The 20,301-nt window shown below is 44.3% G+C and overlaps 1 protein-coding gene across 4 annotated transcripts in view; it reads left to right on the top strand.

Annotated features, from left to right (window-relative positions):
- The window catches only part of LOC139534652 (reticulon-3-like), a 34,484-nt gene that overhangs the window by 10,775 nt on the left and 3,408 nt on the right, over nucleotides 1-20,301 (top strand). For 2 of the 4 annotated variants that reach the window (XM_071333963.1, XM_071333962.1), the window contains 4 exons: nucleotides 10,221-10,428; nucleotides 11,300-11,438; nucleotides 12,577-12,646; nucleotides 18,079-18,125. In XM_071333963.1, the coding sequence (XP_071190064.1) occupies nucleotides 10,221-10,428; nucleotides 11,300-11,438; nucleotides 12,577-12,646; nucleotides 18,079-18,125 (464 nt within the window). Of the gene's footprint in view, nucleotides 1-2,136; nucleotides 4,612-8,872; nucleotides 9,000-10,220; nucleotides 10,429-11,299; nucleotides 11,439-12,576; nucleotides 12,647-18,078; nucleotides 18,126-20,301 lie in introns of those variants that run through there. The other 2 variants (XM_071333961.1, XM_071333964.1) reach the window with 2 other exon arrangements.

Below are 20,301 nucleotides of genomic sequence, written 5' to 3' on the forward strand. Positions count from 1 at the left end.
CTCTGATTCCTGTTCACGGTGCAGTAGCTGTTTTGTCATTTGTTTACTTGCGTCGAGCCAAAATGCTACATTGTTTTCGGCTAGATGGAAAGTCCATTTGTGTATGTGGCCTAGTTTGAACAATGCATAATGGACCTCAATGGGAGGGGAAGGTACAGACCAAGACAGCCCACCCTTGAGTTGTGTACCGATGAACAACATGTCCACGGTGCTGTGGGTTTAGGATGGCTGCAGGGTCAAGCTGACTGGCCACAATGCCTATACAGAGCACCAAGCTACAATAACACAATACTATTAACTCGTTGACGTAAGCTGTTGGGTAGTTTATGAAATGTACTATAACATTGGATTTGAAAAGAAACGGCGCCATTGATTTGTTCCTCTTAGATTAGGATCTCTTGACTCCATTTATAGTAAATAACCATATAGAAGGAGAAATGGACCTTGTTGCATTTGGAAAAAGTACCAGCTGCATATTTGACCTGTTCCTTCCGGAGATATTGCCTCAAAGCAGGGGTCAAACCTTGGTCTCTGTTTGCCTGGGGATGGCAGAGGCAAGCAGACAGCTGATGTGTACCTCCCAATATAGCTGCCAATTCTCCACTATGATTGCTTGTCTCTGGGTGTTGGAAAAGTACAGGGGGGGGACCATTAAGCTGAAAAGGGATCATGTGATTATTGGAGCAGCTTGGAACATCTTGCGGATTATGTATGCATCCCCCCCCCAAATGACCCAGGATACCCGTGGCACTGTGCCATGGAGGGGATCCTTGTCCCAGTCTGACTCTGTCACTTCAGCTATGGCGTGTGGCAATAGCAGCAGGTTAGTGTGCTTAGTGGCGTATTGACAGACTGCAGCACAGGGGGGGACATGATTTAGGAAGCCTCAACACCAGGACTATTGTCCAGCTTGTTATGTGTGCTGTGTTAGCTGGGTGTTCTTATTGATTACACCGATGGTCGGATGGGACAAGGCCAGACTAGTGAGACGTAGTCATGCTTGCAAATTGGTCCGTAGGTCATCTGAGGATGAGACTAGTCCTGTAAATCAATGATGTTTTAATTTCACTCCGGTTATATTTTTGAGTCTGAGGTAGTGCACTGTATTCATTCCTGGGATGAGTCATCTCAGGACATTAAAGATATTTGATTGTCGTTCTTCTGTTTGATTAATATTGTACCTAATTTACAAGATTATGGTATGACGCTTAAACATAATTATGTTGGCATTGCGTTACTTACACAGACATCTGCAGGATGGAAGACACGAAGAAGAGTATTCCCCTTCAGAGTATCGCCCTTCGTATGTAGGCCTATAGGTTGTTTTCAGATAGTAGCTCATTTGGTAATCAAATTATTTGTTAATTAGGTCATTATAGAATAACACCTTTTTAATTTAACTCCTGTTTATACTAGGCTACAGTCGCTTGACCTTAGTCTCTGGCCCATTTTTAAAAGGCATTGCAAGTTAAAATGGGGAGCATTTATCCTATGTGACCTTTGCTTCTAGGCACATTTTATATCTGGTCCCTGTTGTCACATTCAGTTCTATGATGTTGGTCTTCGGGAGATGTGAAGTGACTGCTCAACGGTTCTCAGTAAGGTCGTTGATATTACCCAGATAGAGGAAGGAAGGATAGATTGAGTGTACCAACCCTTCCTCCATCACAAGTATTTTGTAAGACATACCAGACACGGAGTACCCGATTTAACTAAACTCCAGGCCATAGTCTATGCAGCTGTACTTAAAAAATATATTCATAGCAAAAGATGTGATTGTGATGTAGACCACAATGCATATGCTACCACAGGTCACACAGTATAACAGTTTTGTTTATAGATACAATTTTCTTATTTCGTTTGGAGCTGCTTCATTTCGACCATACAAGTCATTTCCAATGTTGCCTCATTGAAAAGGCTCTTCAATGGCAACAACTTGAGACGTTAAGTCAGCAATGCATGCTGACTGACGCCCTCATCCATTACTGACTTTAAACCGTCTCATGCTATGCACGACTGCTTGGGCTGCAACAAAATGGCCTCCACCGACTATAACTGGAAGTGCATGGGAGTTTGAGTGTGTGTGATTTTTATGCCCTCCTTCTTCCCTTCCCTGCCTCCGTGCATGGCCGACAGACAAAAGGGTGGTGCTGGGCTCTGACACACCCTCAGAAGGGGTGGCCACCTCCCTTCGCATCGCCAGTTCTTCTCAACCCGGCTCATCTTCTTCCGCTAACTACGGGAGCGACCCATCGTCAGGTCAGCCTGACGGAAAGCAAGATGATTCACCGACTGTGACGTCCCCCGTGTCTGAGAGGATTAAGGCACTGGAGGCCCTGGCAGCAAAGGAGGAGCCCAAGAACGACGGCGGCTTCCCTTACTTCAAAGAGCGCCACTATGAGACGTCTCCTACTGAGGCGCCAACAGAGAGCACCTCACCCTTCCAGAGAAAAGGAGCCTCCATTGATCAGGAATCGCCAGAATCCCCCTTTGAGGTCATGGGAGAAGCCCGACAAGGGAGTGAGTTTGAAGATACTGCAGACTGGATGAAAGCTCACTTACCCCCTGTGCCTGACTTTGAAGATGCTCTTGTATCAGAGGAGGATGGCAAATCCCAAGAGATAAAAGTGGCAGATAAAGTGGTGCGTGATGATCCAGAGGCGTTTGCCTCTGTCCCTGACGCTTTCATGGACTCTCCCATTGAAAGGCCTGAACTGAAAAATGTCTTCAAAGACCCAGCGCAGCAGTCTAGCATCGAGGAAGAAATTGACCTGAGCTTCCTACCTAAAGCTTACATAACAGACACCCAAGGCCCTCCTGACCTTCATTCCGAGATCACTGCTTCGCCTGCCCCTCCTGCTGGTTTGGACTCTGCCTATCCCTCTGACTCTAAAGAGAAGGATTTGAAGACCAAGCAGGCCCCATGGGGTGGTGACCTGGCGCTCCCAGAGGTAGTCGACAGCTCAGGAGACTCTGAGGACACAGCCTCCATTCCTGGCCCCTCTTCGTCAAGTGATGCTACACCTGCCCACAACCCCTCTGTTCCTTCTCTCCCTACTGAAGAAAAGGAAACCCCGCCAGCAAAGCAGCCAATGCGGGTCCCTACCATCAATGTTATTGAGACAGACGAGCCGAATTACAGCGATGAGGAGATGGAGATTGAAATAGAGGACGAAAGTTATGAAGTTGTAGGAGACCCTGTGAAAGAGGCACCAAAAACACCTGAGCCAGAATCAGATGTGACTAAAAAGGAATTTTCCCAAATTCCTCCCTTAGAATATGAGGGTTATTCTCCTCCCTCCTCTCCTGTCGACTCTGATGAATATTCACCTAAACACAAGATCCTGAAATCTGAATTGGATACAGATAATATGAAGACCACAGTACCTAATGATGAGTCAAAGGGCTCAAGTGCTGACGGTTCACAAGCACAGAAAGTGGAGTCTGACCACTCACAGACTCCCAATGAGTCTAATGGAAAGTCTTCACCTTCCACTGCCAAACCTCCTGAGAAAACCGCAGAGAACCTTTCAGACTTTCCAGAATATGATGATGATGACTGGTCAACTGGCTCGCAAGATATCTTAATTAAATCGAGCTCTGCTAATGTTGCAGCTCAGGATCGTCCACTTTGCCCCTCATACAAGTTTGAAGAGAAGCCAGAGTCTGATATTAAAGAGGATTATATGCAGTCAGTTGAGCTTTCAAAATCCAACTACATGGAGGATGACGCAATCCGTAAATACGACAGACAGTCTTTTGAAGATGAAGACTCACTTCCATCCATGAATGACACCATTGATGATAAAGAGCTGAACTTTAACACTGTACGTGAGCCTTCTTCCGATCCAACCTCACAGATCCATATGGGAACACTACTCCCTCAAAACAATGCAACCACTGTGGAGCAGGATATCCCCTCGATGGCTGAAGTGGACTCCTCCCCCAAGCCTGTTGGAGGCCAGCCATCTCCCAGGGAGTTTCCCAAAGATCCATTCACCTCTTTCCAGAGCGAACTGCCTGGCAGCACCCTGGAGCCCAAGACTGAGAAGAAATTGAATGATGAAATCCTCATTACAGATAGCATTGTCAACAGCAAGACACATCCACCTAAGGAAGCTGAAGCAGGACACCAGTCACCAGACAATACCAGTGACCCAGAAAGCATTGAGCCGGACTGCTCAGTCTCTGGTGCCACGGACAGCTTCGTCGAGTTCATGAGGGAGTGCCTGAAGTCACGACAGGACGAAGATCCAGAAGACCTCCGTCAAGATCTCACAGCCAAGGATGAGTGTCCTAAAACAGGCGCCCCTCCCTCCCAGTCCACACCAACCATGGTCATGGATCTGGAGCAGGAACGCCTCACTATCAATGCACTCAAAGAGTTGGGCAGCAGCCAAGAGGAGGAGGCTGACCTCCAGTCTAGTATCAAGGCTTCTGAGAAATCCCAGTCTTCCTTTATATCGACAACCTCCGACCCTCCTTCTCCCCAAAACAAACCTGCTTCCTACGGTGTATATTCCAAAGAGGTAGAAGCCATCGACGTGTGGGTGGCAGAGGCCTACCACCTTGCAGAGCATGTCTTGGCAGCAATACTAACGCACTTGTCAGGTAACACGTCTTCCCTCTGGGATCTATGCCTGCTAACCTCACACAAGCAAAGCACAATGATCACTCTTCCCCTCTCTCTCTCTCACTTGCACCTTTCTCCCATCTTGGTCTTCCTATTCAAAATAGGAGCACACTAACTATATAACATATGGTATATAATCACCATGTTGATTTTCTTTTTTTATTCTGATACAGGTGCCTTTGCGTGTATTACTGAAATATTTATTTTAGTCAAGCCTTCTGAAGGTCTCCACGTTCAGAGTGCAGTTATTACAAAAGTCAAAAGGGTCAAACTATATATTGTGCTGCGTGTGTATTTTCAAAATGACCCCCCATGTCCTTAAGCTTGGCAGTAATCATGGTCGGACAGTGGGTGGTGGGCAGTTCAAACGTGGCTTCCTGGTGTCTGCTTGCAATGTCCCTGGAAGTCAGGTGGAATAGTCGATCCACCAGTGTTGGGTTTCTGCTTTGGGCGACGTTCCACGCTACAGTGCACTTGGAACAGGACGGGAGACGATCATCCCAGAGACTGATGGTCATTTTGAAGGAGTGGACTTTACTCAACTTTTTTTGTGATGACATCATTCATCCATTATGATCCTGCTGGATTGGATGTTACAAAGCATGACCAGACTCAGTAGAGAGAATTATGTGAAAAATACTCCGATATTCATGGGTCATTGTGGGCTGCTCTCAGGTCTGCATGTGCCTAAGTGTGAGTTGGCAAAAGGCTATACAGATGGGACCAGGCTAGGGGGCATTGGTCCTCTTTGTTTTTTGTGTGAAAATTGTCACAGTAGGCTGAGATGCAGGGTACCAATCGCTCTAATTAATCTTGTCCTCCTCTTGAATCATGGTACAGCACCCCCCCCCCCCCCCTCCTTCCCTTATCTGGAAAATGATACGCCGTGTGTGTGTGACCAATTTGGTTTTAATGGTACAAAGGATGCAGTAAATGGACTTCTGCTCAATATCTCAAATCAAATGTTATTTGTCACATGCACCTTACAGTGAAATGCTTACTTGCAAGCCCTTAACCAACAATGCAGTTTCAGAAAGTATTTACAAAAATAAACTGAAGTAAAAAAATGTTTTGACCATATGATCATCCAATATTGCATACATTATCACGGCTGTCATTGTTACATACCGTCTAACAAGCTGTCAAGTCTACTCTATTTATATACATTTAGTGTAATGGTCGTCTGCTTTTGATTTACCCAGTGGCAGGATAGCCCTCTACTTCAGTGTAGAGTTAAAGCAAATAGGGGACCTCTTCCTATTCTCTTCCTGCTCAGTGCAAAAAGGAAATCCAAACCTGGCACACATTGACTGGTATGCAGACGAGTGAATGCAGGATGCACTCAAACCCGTACAGTCTCTGTGAGCTTAACCTACACCACGGGCATGCTATGGAGCGGTAGGTCATCACTGAGGCAACCAGTAACTAGGGGAAGGTGTATGCTATGCAGTCGCGGAGGGAATGATAAAGAAGTATTACAGTGAAGTACTGTTTGAAAGCTGCTTTAGCACAATGTGTATATAGTGAAGGCTGAAGGTTGCATTTTTATTCTAACATATTGATCAATAATGCACTATATATACGGAGTTGACCCAACTTTGGCAACGCCTTCCTCATTGAGTCCCCCGCCCCTTTTGCCCTCAACAGCCTCAATTTGTCAGGACATGGACTCTACAAGGGGTCAAAAGCGTTCCACAAGGATGCTGGCCCATGTTGACTCCAATGCTTCCCACAGATTTGTTAAGTTGGTTGGATGTCCTTTGGGTGGTGGACAATTCTTGATACATGGGAAACTGTTGTGTGAAAAACCCAGCAGCGTTGCAGTTCTTGACACAAACCGGGGAGCCTGGCACCTAGTACCATACCTCGTTCAAAGGCACTTAAATATTTTATCTTGCCCATTCACCCTCTGATTGGCGCACATACACAAGCCATGTCTCAATTGTCTCAACGCTTAAAAATCCTTCTTTACACTTTTAGGGCTGCAATCCCGTTAACGGGATCGATATGACAACAGCCAGTGAAAGTGCAGGGCGCCAAATTCAAACAACAAATCTCATAATTAAAATTCCTCAAACATACAACTATCTTGTACCATTTTAAAGGCAATCTTGTTAATCCCACCACAGTGTCTGATTTTCAAAAAGGCTTTACAGCAAAAGCACAACAAAGGATTGTTAGGTCACCGCCGAAACACAGCCATTTTTCCAGCCAAAGACAGGAGTCACAAAAAGCAGAAATATAGATAAAATGAATCACTAACCTTTGATCTTCATCAGATGACACTCATGGAACTTCATGTTACACAATACATGTATGTTTTGTTCGGTAAAGTTCATATTTATATCAAATCTCACGTTGATCAAAGATTGGCGCGTTATGTTCAGTAGTTCCAAAAACATCCGGTGATTTAGCAGAGAGCCACATCAATTTCCAGAAATACTCATAATAAACGATGATCAAAGATCAAGTGTTATACATGGAATTTTAGATCCACTTTTCCTTAATGCAACCGCTGTGTCAGATTTCAAAAAAGCTTTATGGAAAAAGCAAACCATGCAATAATCCCAATCAAGACAAAAATATATCCGCCATATTATGCAGTCAACAGAAGTCAGAAATAACATTATAAATATTCACTTACCTTTGATCTTCATCAGAATGCACTCCCAGGAATCCCAGTTCCACAAATGTTTGTTTTGTTCGGTAATGTCCATCATTTATGTCCAAATAGCTACTTTAGGTAGCACGTTTGGTAAACAAATCCGAAGTCACGAAGCGCGTTCACTAAAAGCAGACATGTCAAACGATGTATTGAATCAATCTTTAGGATGTTTTTAACAAATCTTCAATAATGTTCCAACCGGAGAACTCCTTTGTCTTCAGAAATGCGATATTACAGAGCTCGCTCTCACATGAACGCGCATGTTCAGCTCATGATAGACTTTACTCAATCCCCTCTCCTTCGGCCCCACTTCACAGTAGAAGCATCAGACAAGGTTCTAAAGACTGACATCTAGTGGAAGCCGTAGGAAGTGCAAAATGACCCATATCCCACTGTGTATTCGATAGGCGATGAGTTGAAAACCTACAAACCTCAGATTTCCCACTTCCTGGTTGGATTTTTTTCTTCTTCTGTTTTTTTGCCTGCCATATGAGTTCTGTTATACTAAGACATCATTCAAACAGTTTTAGAAACGTCAGTGTTAACTATCCAATACTAATAATAATATGCATATATTAGCAACTGGGACTGAGGAGCAGGCAGTTTACTCTGGGCACCTTTTCATCCAAGCTACTCAATACTGCCCCTGCAGCCATAAGAAGTTAACCTGTCTCCTCCCCTTCATCTACACTGATTGAAGTGGATTCAACAAGTAACATCCATAAGGGATGATCGATTGACCAGGTGAAAGCTGTTTAATGGAAGGAGCAGTTGTTCATAATGTTGACTAGTGGTTACTGTATACTTAAAGACCAAAATTCAAAAAGCATAGCTTAAATATTTGGGCCTATTTTTCTCTCAATCTGCTACATGTATAGGATTTCTTTTTTTAAGTGCCCATTTTCCCGTTTGAACCTTGTCCTGTCCCTTAGCTTCCACAGTGTTGCTGCCTCAACTTCCCAGGTTGTTAGGCGTGGAATGCCTGGCTAGGTGAGTTAAGTTTATTTTAGTGCGTTTTTAACTACCTGTTTTAGTTGGATTGGCTCCATTGTTGATAATTTCAGCGTGGGTATACCAGTTTTCCATCAATGGGCCTCAAAAAGAAATGGATATACTCCTGCTGATATGAATCAGTCATCTTCCCAAATAGGGTACACATTTGGACATTGGTATCTTGGGTTAGTAAGAAAATCTTGACTTGCTGCCAGGCCTTTAAAGATTAGTTCAAATCAGGCAGTCCAATTTGAGTAAGAATTGTTTTAATCCTGTGTTTATGTGGACTGTGAGGGATAGGGCCGGCCAGTCAGTCAGAAGGAAGTGGATCATGTGAAGACTTGAATCAAACTTACCCACCCATGCCAATGTGTGTAATCACCTATGGTATTTGAATTGCATAATGAAGCTTTATCAGCTGGTTTAGCTTCACAGGAGTAAAGAATTCCAGTCTGTGTCCAGGCTGTTGTATTAGGTCAAACACACATACTGCCAAGCAGGAGGTGGTGTGGTGCCTGTACCTTTAAGAGCTGGTTGCTGTCCAGTGAGGTAGAAAGCAGCCCACTGCAGCTCTGTTGACACTGGGAACGTTGCTTGAGCCTGTAACACGGAGGGGGGACGATAATGAACGAGGGCCGTCAGCCCAGGCTGCCTCCCTGTGGGTACCAACAAGCATGCTGGGAGGGACTCGGACCCCTGCAGTGCTGGGTGAGGAAACCCCACTTGTTCACTTGGCGCTGCTCAGCAGACAGTCAGGCGGCATCAGGAACATTAGAGTGTGGTCTGTCCTCCTACAACAGGGGCGCTGCTGCTCTGTCAGTCTGTAAACAAGTTTTTATTTTTCACCGTCATGCAGCCGGGCTTCACATTTGAACTGATACACAACATATTGTAGTATATTTGGAACAATGTTATTTAATAATGGAGATTTCGATTTTTGATAAATAGGCCTGCAGAGGAGCAGTGTTTTATTACATTAGTTGTGAGAAAACAATACTAAATTAGAGGAAGGGTAAAAGAGCACTATGAGAACCAAGTATCTTAATCCTCCCTCGTTCAATAAACCCCCACACAGTTGTCTAGAATTGCCAGTTAACATTGACACACTGCATCCAATATGAGTGGGTATTTTTACATTAATAAAATATCTGCAGTGTAGCCTAATTTCACAACACATCTATATCCTGTTTCAGTAACAGGATATATAAGTGATTGTTTTTCTCCTCCACTCAATCTTGTGTAAATTTGTGCCTTTACTATGTGCAGCCCTGGATAAATTCCTATTACCCATCTGTAACACTGCCCCACGACGCAGCTGCTTACAAGCTGATAACATATGACGATATTAATCTTAGCTGCCCTATTTTGACGACGTGACATGCTAGATCTGAGTGTCGGTATGTAGGGCCAGGGGGGGGTGTAGTGAATGAGTGAAACCAAAACGCCAACAGAATTTCCTCTGTGGTTGCATTATGGATCCTCTCGAGGGGAGTGGGAGGGGTTGTGTGTGTCTGCGCTACTCTGCTCTCCCCCTTAATCAGCTGAAACACACAGCAGCCCAAGCCTGGAGCCCCCAGAGGCACGTGGGAGTCAGCAATTTACCCAAGGTTTCTTTAAATGCCTCCTTTTCATGCAGATGAAGGGAGGCCATAACAGGGTGCATAACAGCTCTGTATAGAGATTAAATTCTGCATGCATGACTCTGTCCACACATACACACACACACACACACTTTTTTTTATATATAGGTCTGAGGTTGGAGATCACAATTTGTTAGTTGTGTGGTCAGTATGTGCTGTGCAATGAGTAACCTTAATTATTTCCTCTTCTCCCTCCTAATCTCTCTCCTCCACATATGCTCATAAACAATAAATACACACACACACACCCCTTTCCCCCCTACACACCCCTATCTCTCACCCACTCTAGTCAAGGACTTGGTGCACTGGCGAGACCCCAAGAAGTCTGGCGTGGTATTCGGCCTGTCCCTGCTGACACTCTTGTCCCTGGCGGCGTTCAGCGTCATCAGCGTTGTCTCCTACCTGCTCCTTGCCCTGCTCTGTGTCACCATCTCCTTCCGCATCTACAAGGCTGTCGTCCAGGCCGTGCAGAAGTCCGACGACGGACACCCCTTCAAGTAAAGCAGCATACTTCATAGGGAACCTTGTGATGCTTAACTACCAACTCTTGTATTGGTTTATTTGTTAGAACATGAAAAAGACAGTGGTGGTGGTAGTAGAGGTTGCTTGATAGGACACACACGGCTGTGGTTGGCAAAATGTCTACCAGACTAGCCTAAGAAGGGCCAGGAATTGAATTCACCACATGACCAGGAGAAATGCTATGCCCCATTTTAATAAGTTATTGCCGTTTTTAGTATGATGAATATACATCTTCATCGTAGTAATTTCCCATTGGCGACCAAAAATACTATCTGCTGAAAACTCTCCAAATGGGGAATAAAAAATAAATAAATGCAAAGCTCCAGCAGCATATTTGTGCTTGTTGTCATAACCTTTGCCTGAGTTAATTATTTTATACTGGAGAGGGCTTATTTCAGTTGAGCATCACAACCCAGCCGTACAGACTGATGACTAATACAATGGCTGCGTTCCAGGCTGCCTACATAGCACTCGTATCAGATGAAGTCATTTGAATGGGGTTCCTTCAATGTTGAACACTACCTCGGCATTTGCAGAGTTCTGATAACGCGAACGGGGCCTAATACTCTTTATTATGCCTGAAAACAATTGTTGTCATAGAAAAAAAGAGTAACTAGCAATCGCGTGAAATTTAAAGCGGCTTGGTTGGTTTAGCGATGATCTAATTAGCGCTTAGCACGTTAGCCTGAAATTAGCAAATTAAACCATGAAATGTGTTATTTTAGTAATTAGCTCATAGCAGGTTAGCCTGAAATGGTCCAATGAAAGCAATTTGTTAGATTAGCATTTAGCAGCTTAGTCTGAGTTCACAGCTTCATCTACCATGCTGTGGTTGGTTCTCCTCAGAGCTCTGATGGAGAAGGATGTCAGCGTTCCCCCGGAGACCTTCCGCAAGCACGTGGACTCCAGTCTGACCCACATCAACCGACTCCTAAAACAGCTGCGCAAACTCTTCCTAGTTGAGGACCTCATCGACTCCCTGAAGGTGAGTTTAGGGGTCTGTCCTTCTGCCTGTCAGTCAGTTGTCATCCCCCCCTAAGGGTATCTGACCCTCGGTTCATGATTGATAGTGTTAGACCAGTGACTCCTTCCATAGTAGCTCTTGCGTGTTTGTGTGCATCGTCTTGCATCTTACCTCGTTTAGCGTCTTGTGCTTACACACCCTTGTGTGTAAATATGTACGGGACCCTAAACAAGGTATCGTGCTTGACAGTCCTAAACTGACTGACGACTTCTCATATTCCTAGGTCTCTTCCCCCTTTAACTCTCTTCTCCTGGCGCACAATCTTTTTATAACTCGCACACACTCTGAACACTTCCTGCTGTATGTGTCTTTTAATAAACCTCTCTAGCAACTCAACCCTATTGTATCCTGCAGTGTTAGTGTGACAGGGATCTATAGTCGAGTTGTTCATGTGACCTATGGGAGAGGGAGGGAGAGCTCCATGCTATGGCTGTGTGCATCAATCCCACAGGGTAGGTGCTAAATAAGCCCTTGGTTAGTACCGCAGCCATCAGATGGCAGCAAGCTAGTGGACCTAGAACTCAGCTCATGGTTAGCTATGCTGCGGAGATGGATGGAGGGGGCGGGGCTACTTCCAGTGTGCCAGCTCATTAGAGACCCGACATACCAACCTATCAGACCAAGACGACCGTCGCTGGTCCATTCCACCGCCGCTATGGCAGAGATGATGCTCCTAACTTCACTTCCAGCTTATTAAATCAACCTTCAAACCCTCTCCCTAGCTGGAGGTAGAAGCTGTCCTTAACCTTAGATATAGGATCAGATTACCATATCTCCATAACCTAACCTTAGCCAACATGGCGATTAGAAAGATATTTGACCCAACAACAGTTGTTAGGGGCAAATTCTCCCTCGTCATTCATACATATTGCATGTCATGGTGATGAACCGTGGATGTATTCCGTAGGGGGTGGGACTTTTAGAGAACGTTCACATAGAAATGTAATGCTATTCTACATGACAGAACTATGCCTGTTCTACATTTCTGTCTGCAAGGATTGAACTACTTAACCTCTCTTGAACAGGCCCCAGGCAACCAGTGTTCTAACCAATGATTTAATGACATCATTGGCTGTAACCCGGCTTGTTTTCCTCCCAGCTGGCTGTTGTGATGTGGCTGCTGACCTACGTGGGAGCCGTCTTCAACGGCATCACCATCCTCATCCTGGGTAAGAGGCTATTGCAGCACTGCACGGAGGTCATGTGTGGTGTGCAGCGTTAAACACTTTGAAATGTAATAGATATCTATGGCGTTTGAGAACTTTTTCATGTCGGCTGGTTTGAACATGCATGAAACCTATGAGACTGAAAGGGGGCTGTCTATTTTACTTAGTGACCTATATTTCCATCTGACCTGGTCTACGGCCAACACACGTATTGAATAATCTTGATGGATTTATGTTTATATGGATGTGGGGCACACAGATTGTTCTCGCTGATGCCGGAGAAATGCATTTTGTAGAATCGACAGTTTGCAAATGTCACAGCTGTTCGGGGCGTTGCCAACCTGTGAAAGACATGTAAGGCAAATTGACTACACACTCAAATTATACTTTTTTTTAACATAAAAAAAATAATAATTGTCTTCTGATGTGGTTAAAGGATTGTTGTGGACTTAGAACATCCCATTTTTGTTCTATACTGAACAGAAATATAAACGCAACAATTTCTACGATTTTACTGAGTTACAGTTCATATAAGGAAATCAGTCAATTGAAATAAACTCACTCAGCCCTAATCTATGGATACCTTAACAAAAATAGTTTTAGCGCGTGGATCAGGAAACCAGTATCTGGTGTGACCACCATTTGCCTCCTGCAGTGCGACACATGACTTTCGCTTAGAGCTGATCAGGCTGTTGATTGTGGAATGTTGTCCCGCTCCTCTTCAATGACTGTTCGAAGTTGTTGGATATTGGCGGGAACTGGAACACTCTGTCGATCAAGAGCATCCCAAACATGCTCAATGGTTGACATGTCCGAGTGTGCATTATCTTGCTGAAACATGAGGTGATGGCGGCGGATGAATGGCACAACAATGGACCTCCAGGATCTCTGTGCATTCAAATTGCCAGCAATAAAATGCAATTGTGTTTGTCTGTAGCTTGTGCCTGTCAATACCATAACCCCACCATGGGGCACTCTGTTCACAACGTTGACATCAGCAAACCGCTCTCCCACACAACGCCATACACGTGGTCCGCGGTTGTGAGGCTGGTTGGATGTACTGCCAAATTCTCTAAAATGGCGTTGGAGCCGGCTTATGGTAGAGAAATTAACATTCTAATGTCTGGTAACGGCGCTGGTGAATATTTCTGCAGTCAGCATGCCAATTGCACGCTCGCTCAAAACTCTGCGGCATTGTGTTGTGACAAAACTGCACGTTTTAGTGGCCTTTTATTGTCCCCAGCACAAGGTGCACCTGTGTAATGATCATGCTGTTTAATTGTCTTCTTGATATGCCCCACCTGTCAGGTGGATGGATTATCATGGCAGAGGAGAAATGAGCACTAATGGATGTAAATTTGCGAGAAACAACCTTTTTGTGCGTATGGAAAATATCTGTGTTTTATTTCATATTGCGTTTTAATATTGTTTAAATATTGTGTGTGTGTAAAAATAAAGTGTGAATTTCAGTGAAAAAATCCAAAACCTTGAAAAATGAAACGGAACAGAATTTGGGCCCTAATAAATACGCCTAAAATAGAATGGGTGCATTTTCATGAAGAAAATGTTTCTACTTCAGCTGTCTAAAAATATGTGTGTGGGAGATGTAGACTTTAAGTTAATGTAGGTCTGATATACTTTAGTAGACTGCAATATATTTTATTTCAGTTATGAAAAAGGGTAGCTCTATGCCTCCTGAAAAATGCTTAACTCCAATGTATTGGATTTAGCCGTACCCTGACACAAACTATTATACTGTTGCTATCCTGAGCTACTTCTTGTGTGTATGTAATGACCTGTACAGTGTATTCAGACCACTTAAGTTTTTTCCACATTTTGTTACGTTACAGCCTATTCTAAAATGGATTACATTGATGAGGAAAACAATCTACACACAATAACCCATAATGACAAAGTGAAAACAGGTTTTTCAAAATTGTTGGACATTTATATAATGGTCACTCTGACAGACTTCCCTTGTGGAGATGGGAGAAACTTCCAGAAGGACAACCATCTCTGCAGCACTCCACCAGCCTGGCCTTTATGGTAGAGTGGCCAGACAAAAGCCACTCCTCAGTAAAAGGCACATGACAGCCCGCTTGGAGTTTGCCTAAAGGACTCTCAAACCATGAAACAAGATTCTCTGGTCTGATGAAACCAAGATTGAACTCATTGGCCTGAATGTCAAGCGTCACGTCTGGAGGAAACCTAGCACCATCCCTACAGTGAAGCATGGTGGTGGCAGCATCATGTTGTGGGGATGTTTTTCAGCGGCAGGGACTGGGAGACTAGTCAAGATCGAGGCAAAGTACAGAGATCCTTGATGAAAACCTGCTCCAGAGCACTCGGGACCTCAGACAGGTGTGACGGAACACCTTCCAACAGGCACCGGCCCTTAACACACAGCCAAGACAATGCAGGAGGCGCATCGGGACAAGTCTATGAATGTCATTGAGTGGCCCAGCCAGAGCCCGGACTTGAACCCGCTTGAACATTTCAGGAGAGACCTGAAAATAGCTGTGCTGCGATGCTCCCCATACAACCTGACAGAGCTTGAGAGGATCTGCAGAGAAGAATGGGAGAAACTCTCCAAATACAGGTGTGCCAAGCTTGTAGGGTCATACCCAAGAAGACGCAGTGTTGTAATTGCTACCAAATATGCTTCAACCAACTACAGAGTAAATGGCCTGAAATACTCATGTACAGTTGAAGTCGGAAGTTTACATACACTTATGTTGGAGTCAATAAAACTCGTTTTTCAACCACTCCACAAATTTCTTGTTAACCAACTATAGTTTTGGCAAGTCGGTTAGGACATCTACTTCGTCCATGACACAAGGAATTTTTCCAACAATTGTTTACAGACAGATTATTTCACTTTATAATTCACTGTATCAGAAGTTCACATACACTAAGTTGACTGTGCCTTTAAACAGCTTGGAAAATTCCAGAAAATGATGTCATGGCTTCAAGGCCTACCTTCAAACTTGGTGCCTCTTTGTTTGATATCATAGGAAAATCAAAAGAAATCAGCCATGACCTCAGAAAAAAAATTGTAGACCTCCACAAATCTTTCATCCTTGGGAGCAATTTCCAAAAGCCTGAAGGTACCACGTTCATCTGTAAGAACAATAGTACGCAAGTATAAACACCATGGGACCACGCAGCCGTCATACCGCTCAGGAAGGAGACGCGTTCTGTTTCCTAGAGATGAACGTACTTTTGTGCGCAAAGTGCAAATAAATACCAGAACAACAGCAAAGGACCTTGTGAAGATGCTGGAGGAAACCGGTACAAAAGTATCTATAGCCACAGTAAAACGAGTCCTATATCAACATACCCTGAAAGGCCGCTCAGCAAGGAAGAAGCCACTGCTCCAAAACCGCCATAGAAAAGACAGACTATGGTTTGCAACTGCACGTGGGGACAAAGATCGTACTTTTTGGAGAAATGTCCTCTGGTCTGATGAAACAAAAATAAAATTGTTTGGCCATAATGACCATTGTTATGTTTGGAGGAAAAATGGGGAGGCTTGCAAGCCAACAAGCAGCATCATGTTGTGGGGGTGCTTTGCTGCAGGAGGGACTGGTGCACTTCACAAAATAGATTGCATCATGAGGAAGGAAAATTGTGGATATATATAAATAAAGCAACATCTCAAGTCAGTCCGGAAGTTAAAGCTTGGTCACAAATGGGTCTTCAAAATGGACAATGACCCCAAGCATACTTCCAAAGTTGTGGCAAAATGGCTTAAGGACAACAAAGCCAAGGTATTGGAGTGGCCATCACAAACCCTGACCTCAATCCTATAGGAAATGTGTGGGTAGAACTGAAAAAGCGTGTGCAAGCAAGGAGGCCTACAAACCTGACTCGGTTACACAAGCTCTGTCAGGAGGAATGGGCCAAAATTCACCCAACTTGTGGAAGGCTACCCAAAAAGTAGGTCAAGTTAAACAATTTAAAGGCAATGCTACCAAATACTAATTGAGTGGATGTAATCTTCTGACCCACTGGGAATGTGATGAACGAAATAAAAGCTGAAATAAATCATTCTCTCTACTATTATTCTGACATTTCACATTCTTAAAATAAAGTGGTGATTCTAACTGACCTGAGACAGGGAATCTTTACTAGGATTAAATGTCAGGAATTGTGAAACTGAGTTTTAATGTATTTGGCTAAGGTGTATGAAAACTTCCGACTTCAACTGTAAGTGTGATATTTAATCCATTTTAGAATAAGGCTAACGTAACAAAGTGGAGAAAGTTGAGGGGTCTGAATACTTTCCACATGCACTGTGTAACTGCTAAATGCACAAACACTGCATGTTAATGTATGTAACTTGTAAAAGTCTTTTCTGTGTTTTTTCCCCCGTTGTCAGACCCCAGTATGACTAGCTGTCGCCGTTGGTGTCGGCTAATGGGGATCCTAATAAATAAAAATAGGGGCCACGTTAGAATTCCCAGCAAGTGGCACGGTGCATAGGGTGTTAGGCTACTCAGCTCCCTGGCGTGAAAGACAAAGTATTAGGGAACTTTCCATTCGGAGGGGACAGTGTAGCCATCCTCGCTATGAGCCACGTTACATTTCCCACCAAGTGGTTTAACCCTACTGGTGCGACGTGTACGGTGTTTTCTTTTCACGCCAGCGACCCCGGGCTCTATTCCCTGCCTCCGCCGTTAGCCTTTTGGTATTGTAGCCAAAAGCTCTTGGTGAGGTCGCTAGGTGTAGTACTAAGGTTGTTTAGTATCCTATGTTTAAACCAACTGGACACACTGTAAATGGGGTCAAATGTCATAGAATGTGCTAGAAAATGTATCAAACATTTTCCATTTAACAAAATATAAACATATAAAAAAACGTTTTGTTTTTTAAAAGGTTAGTTCAGTCTCACTGGACCCATTTAAGACCAATTCCACACACTTTTTTTACTGTGCAATTCTGTCACTAAAATGCTTAGCGTTTTAGAACTCCCTATGGGTCTTGCTGGAGTGTTGTGAGCAGGTCACGCTCCTTAAGTCCAGCGACACCGTGACCTTTTCCTAGATTGACAAAATGGATGATACGGTCTGAGGTCACTGGCGGCACAGACTGTGGCTTCATACGATTTGGCTCATTAGATCAGCACTACCCAAATGGCCTGCTGCTTTTTCAAACAACACCAAATGTCAGGAATATTGCTCTAAACTCGGTTAATGGCATCTGACACCATCCCAGTTTACTGGGTGGTAAAGCCTAATTGGTTGTTTTTGTCAGGGGATGTCTTACTAGTAAAATGGTTTACACTGTCTACATCCCTGAAAGCAACATTATTATTATTATTGTGATAGACAGTAACTTTTATTTTTATATAGGCCTGTGTGCCTTGAGGTCAGCTGCTGGTTTCCTGTGTTATTTCACTGTCATTTCAATATAATATTTTTGCTCTCCTCCAGCTGACATCCTCCTCTTTGCCGTACCCCCCTTCTATGAGAAGAACAAGGTGAGTCTGACCCTTGACCTTTTTGTCTTGTGACATCCTAGAAGTAGAACTTTTTTTTAAATTATTCCATTCCTTAGAGCTACGTATATAGACTGGAGTCATGCTGGTGAATCAATGTACCTTGAGCTTGACCTATATATGGTTCTGGATTGTCCCATGAGCATTGACAATTATGACGGCGTCATCCTTTGGCTGGCACCAACTAGATCCACCGGTGTGGCCTCACCGGATGACCAGGCTCTTTACGAGTTGTTGGGGGCTATTTGTGTCCTTATCAGCGTTATAGCACAAGGCTGATTCGACATTCAAAGTCAGTTTACTGTCAGTGACAAGGTGGCTTTCAGTGTCCGGTTAAATAAAGTTATTCCCTTTACATAATGAACCTGTATTTCCATAAATGAGGCCTAGATTTTTCGTAGTTGTCTACATACCACCATAGACCGAGGCGGGCACTAAAACCGATACTCAATGAGTTGTATTCCGCCATAAACAAACAGGAAAACGCTCATCCAGAGACTGCACTTCTAGTGCACGGGGACATAAATGCAGGGAAACTTAAATCAGTTTTACCTCATTTCTATCAGCTTAAATGTGCAACCAGAGGGAAAAAAATTCTAGACCCCCTTTACTCCACACAGAGATGCGTACAAAGCTCTCCCTCACCCTCCATTTGGCAAATCTGACCATAACTCTATCCTCCTGATAGCTGCTTACAATCAAAAATTAAATCAGGAAGCACCGGTGACTTGGTCTATATACATATATTTTTTAAAAGTGGTCAGATGAAGCAGATGCTAAACTTCAGGACTGTTTTGCTAGCACAGACTGGAATATGTTCCTGGATTCTTCCGATGGCATTGAGGAGTATACCACATCAGTCACTGGCTTTATCAATAAGTGCATCGAGGACGTCGTCCCCACAGTGACTGTATGTACATACCCCAACCAGAAGCCATGGATTACAGGCAACATTCACACTGAGCTAAAGGGTAGAGCTGCCGCTTTCAAGGAGTGGGACTCTAACCCGCAAGCTTATAAGAAATCCCACTATGCCCTCTGACAAACCATTAAACAGGCAAAGCATCAATACAAGACTAAGATCGAATCGTACTACACCGGCTCCGACGCTTGTCGGATGTGGTAGGGATTGCAAACTATTACAGACTACAAAGAGACGCACAGGCGAGAGCTGCCCAGTGACACGAGCTAAATCACTTCTACGCTCGCTTCGAGGCAAATAACACTGAAACATGCATGAGGGCATCAGCTGTTCCGGACGACTGATCACGCTCTCCGCATCCGACGTGAGTAAGACCTTCAAACAGGGCAACATTCACAAGGCCACTGGGCTAGACGGATTACCAGGACTTGTACTCCGAGCATGCGCTGACCAACTGGCAAGTGTCTTCACTGACATTTTCAAACTCTCCCTGTCCGAATCTGTAATGCCTACATATTTTAAGTAGACCACCATAGTCCCTGTGCCCAAGAACACAAAGGTAACCTGCCTAAATGACTACCGACCCGTAGCACTCATATCTGTATCCATAAAATGCTTTGAAAGGCTGGTCATGGCTCACATCCACACCATTATCCCAGAAACCCTAGACCCACTCCAATTTGCAAACCACCCCAACAGATCCTAAAATGATGCAATCTCTATTGCACTCCACACTGCCCTTTCCCACCTGGACAAAGGGAACACCTATGTGAGAATGCTTTTCATTGACTACAGCTCAGCGTTCAGCACCATAGTGCCCTCAAAGCTCATCACTAAGCTAAGGACCCTGGGACTAAACACCTCCCTCTGCAACTGGATCCTGGACTTCCTGACGAGCCGCCCCCAGGTGGTAAGGGTCGGTAACAACACATCTGCCATGCTGATCCTCAACACGGGGGCCCCTCAGGGGTGTGTGATCAGTCCCCTCCTGTACTCTCTTCTTACTCATGACTGCACGATCCAACACAGTCATTAAGTTTGCTGACGACACAACAGGGGTAGGCCTGATCACCGACACTGCCGGACAGCCTATTGGGAGGTAGTCAGAGACTTGGCAGTGTGGTGCCAGGACAACAACTTCTCACTCAATGTGATCAAGACAAATGAGATGATTGTGGACTACAGGGAAAGGAGGATCGAGCATGCCCCCATTTTCACCGACGGGGCTGTAGTGGA

This window comes from Salvelinus alpinus, chromosome 11 (assembly GCF_045679555.1).
Source record: "Salvelinus alpinus chromosome 11, SLU_Salpinus.1, whole genome shotgun sequence".
NCBI lineage: Eukaryota > Metazoa > Chordata > Actinopteri > Salmoniformes > Salmonidae > Salvelinus > Salvelinus alpinus.